Here is a 3,171-nt window from a genome sequence, read left to right on the forward strand (position 1 = left end):
AAGAAATAACATGTAAACTAGCACTTATACTACAATAGGACATATAACTTGTCAAAGAAATAATATTGTAAACTAGCACTTATACTACAATAGGACATATAACTTGTCAAAGAAATAATATTGTAAACTAGCACTTATACTACAATAGGACATACAACTTGTCAAAGAAATAATATTGTAAACTAGCACTTATACTACAATAGGACATATAACTTGTCAAAGAAATAATATTGTAAACTAGCACTTATACTACAATAGGACATATAACTTGTCAAAGAAATAATATTGTAAACTAGAACTTATACTACAATAGGACATATAACTTATCAAAGAAATAACATATTGTAAACTAGCACTTATACTACAATAGGACATATAACTTGTCAAAGAAATAACTTTTAACATATTGTAAACTAGCACTTATACTGTAATAGGCCATATAAGAAATAATTAACATATTACAAACTAGCACTTAAACTACAATAGAAAATGTAAAGAGCAATCCAGTTAAGTACTCTGTACAAATACACTGTGCTGAATCCAATAAAAATAAGTAACAAAATATAATTCACAAAACATACCTCTGAAGGATTAAACTTGGGTAGCATGACACAAGTGGCTCCAACTAGAAGCGGACAGAGCATTGCATTCACTATCCCATGTACATGGTGCAATGGAAGAACATGAAGAATGACATCTTTTGATGACCACTCCCAGCTTTGTATAAGACAAGATGTTTGTGCATGTAAATTAAAATGGGTCAACACTACCCCTTTTGGAGAACCCGTTGTTCCACTGGTATAGATAATCATTGCATTTTCACTCTTCAACTTTAGATTCTCATTACACTCTTCTGCTTCATCTATTTCACCTGGTAGAATATCAGGCAAGTCACATTCACTCTCTAGGATAATTAATGGTATACCTAACTTATCAGTAATGGGCTTAACTGTGTCAAAAAATTCTGGAGTTACCATCACTAAAGCAGCTTCAGAGTCACTTATATAATATGTTAACTGAGCAGTTGGGTGAAATTTACACAGAGGCACAGCAATGTTGTTTGTTTGCCATGTTGCCCACTGTGCGACAGCATAAGAAACATCATTAGGGCATAAGAAGGCAATTCTTTGTTGGCACGTGGAACCAAGCTGAGTATCAAGAGCATCTTTTATTCTTTCTGTTAAGTGATGACTTTGGGCCAAAAGATCTTTGTAGCTATGCTGTCCATTACGATCAGCTATAGCTATTTTATTCAAAAACTTCTTCGCCTGTCTAAACACTGGTACGAATGGGGGTAAAAAATGATAATCATGACATTGAATCTTCATAGGTTCAGCAAAACCTACAGGTTCAAGATAATTACACATTCTTAGATTAGCCAACTGATAAGCGGCTGGGACTAAAAACTTTCGTCCTAAAGTGTTCATTTTAAAATTAAAATTTCGTCAAAAATATGTAATACAATCGCATCAAAATTCCTGAATATTTTGAATTCTAAATAACCAAGTTTCATTGAATTTACAACTGTCAAGTAAGCCACTTCCTAAACTTAAAGTTATAGCAATCATTTAATAAATGTAACTATTTTTAATTTAAATTTTAAGGCACTTAGCCCTCTATCATCTATGTTTAATCGTAATACTATAACCTAATAAAATTACTATAGTATTATTACTGTATTGAGTGTTTTAACTTTCTATTTTATCTGCCTGTGTTTCAAGAGTCTTAAATCTAGTACTGATAACATCATTAATAAAATCAAAAATTATAATTGTGATCCACAATATTCAATCACATAATATTGGTGTTACTTCGACACACGTCGTGTTCATAAGCATTAAGACCAAGAGTACCACTACTTATAGTACTATCGGTTATTTTAGTTTGTAAAATGAACACTAGATAGTTTTATTATTTATGTGTTTAATATAATATTTTTTTTTTTTTTACCAAAAACTGCTGGTTTGGTTTACGTAGAAAGTTTTAAAGATATAACTATATTATTTGTCCATTCATGTAACTTAAATTTAAAACAGAATGATTTTAACACCATTTATATTTGGGAATAAAATGTAGCTTTATCTGTGTACTAAGCTTTGTTCTTATCGAGAATATTAGGCCAAAAAGAACCTTTGCCCGGATGAACGCTGAATCATATTTGTTCGGTGATGTTGTTATTTTGTTTTTAATTGAAACTCAAGCGAGAATATATTTCAACTTATCATGCATTTTAGCCGCTGACATCCAAAAGTTTACGATTACAATTACAATATTATATGTATATTATATATTAAGCACTATAAGTTATCTTGTAACAGTTCTATGGAGGTTACTTTTTTTTTCTAAGATGGCATCTTATCTTCAAAAACTCTATGAATTTTTGTTCTTGTTCCGTTTGTTCAAGCGCAAAATTTCACATTGCCCATTAGAGATGTACCCCGAAATTTAGTATTTACAAGCTGGACCCGATGGTTCAGGTGTTCGACTAACAGCCTGCGGGTCGCGGGATCGAATCCTGTCCCTGAATACGCTCGGCCTTTCAGACGTGGGGCGTTAAAATATAATAGTCAATCCCACTATTCGTTGGTAAATAGTAGCCAAATTGTGGCGGTAGATAGTGTTGACCCTCTACCTTCCTTCTAGTCTATGACTTCAAAATTGGGAACGGTTATATAGATAAGCCTCGTGTAGCTTTACACGAAATTAAACAAAACAACAACAAAAAACAATTTTTAGGCACTCAAGGGAGGCAACCTGATTTCTTTGTTTGCAGTTAGACACAAACTACGCAATGATGTATCTGCAACGTGTCCAACACGAGTATCGGAACTCGTTTTTTTATCGTAAACTCCATAAACTTGCACCTGAGCCACTGGAGGGTAGGCGATTAAGGATTAAGCGTTGTTTGTATTTCTAACATTGTAAAATAAAAACTAAATAATTAAATAACTGTAACTTTTTCTGTTTCTTAGAGAAAAAGCAATAACATCAAATACAATAATTCTAAAAAGTTGTTTCATACTGTTGCGTCAGCGAGGTCACGTGACTAGCATCACGCCACCTCTTTCTAGAAATATCCTGTTCCTTCATGAATGCCCTAGCATTTACTAGATATATGTTAGTCTTGTATATATAAGACGGTCACAACGTGACGAGGCAATGAGTAATTGA

General features: G+C 32.7%; 1 protein-coding gene across 1 annotated transcript in view; it reads right to left on the bottom strand.

Annotated features, from left to right (window-relative positions):
• LOC106465128 (acyl-CoA synthetase family member 3, mitochondrial-like) overlaps nucleotides 1-1,837 on the bottom strand; it is an 18,583-nt gene extending 16,746 nt beyond the window's left edge. The window contains exon 1 of the mRNA XM_022392961.1: nucleotides 582-1,837. Within this exon, the coding sequence (XP_022248669.1) occupies nucleotides 582-1,427 (846 nt within the window). The 5' untranslated portion in view covers nucleotides 1,428-1,837. The remainder of the gene's footprint in view (nucleotides 1-581) is intronic.
• Between the last annotated feature and the right edge of the window lie 1,334 nt (nucleotides 1,838-3,171).

Source organism: Limulus polyphemus, unplaced genomic scaffold (genome assembly GCF_000517525.1).
Source record: "Limulus polyphemus unplaced genomic scaffold, Limulus_polyphemus-2.1.2 Scaffold1846, whole genome shotgun sequence".
Lineage (NCBI taxonomy): Eukaryota > Metazoa > Arthropoda > Merostomata > Xiphosura > Limulidae > Limulus > Limulus polyphemus.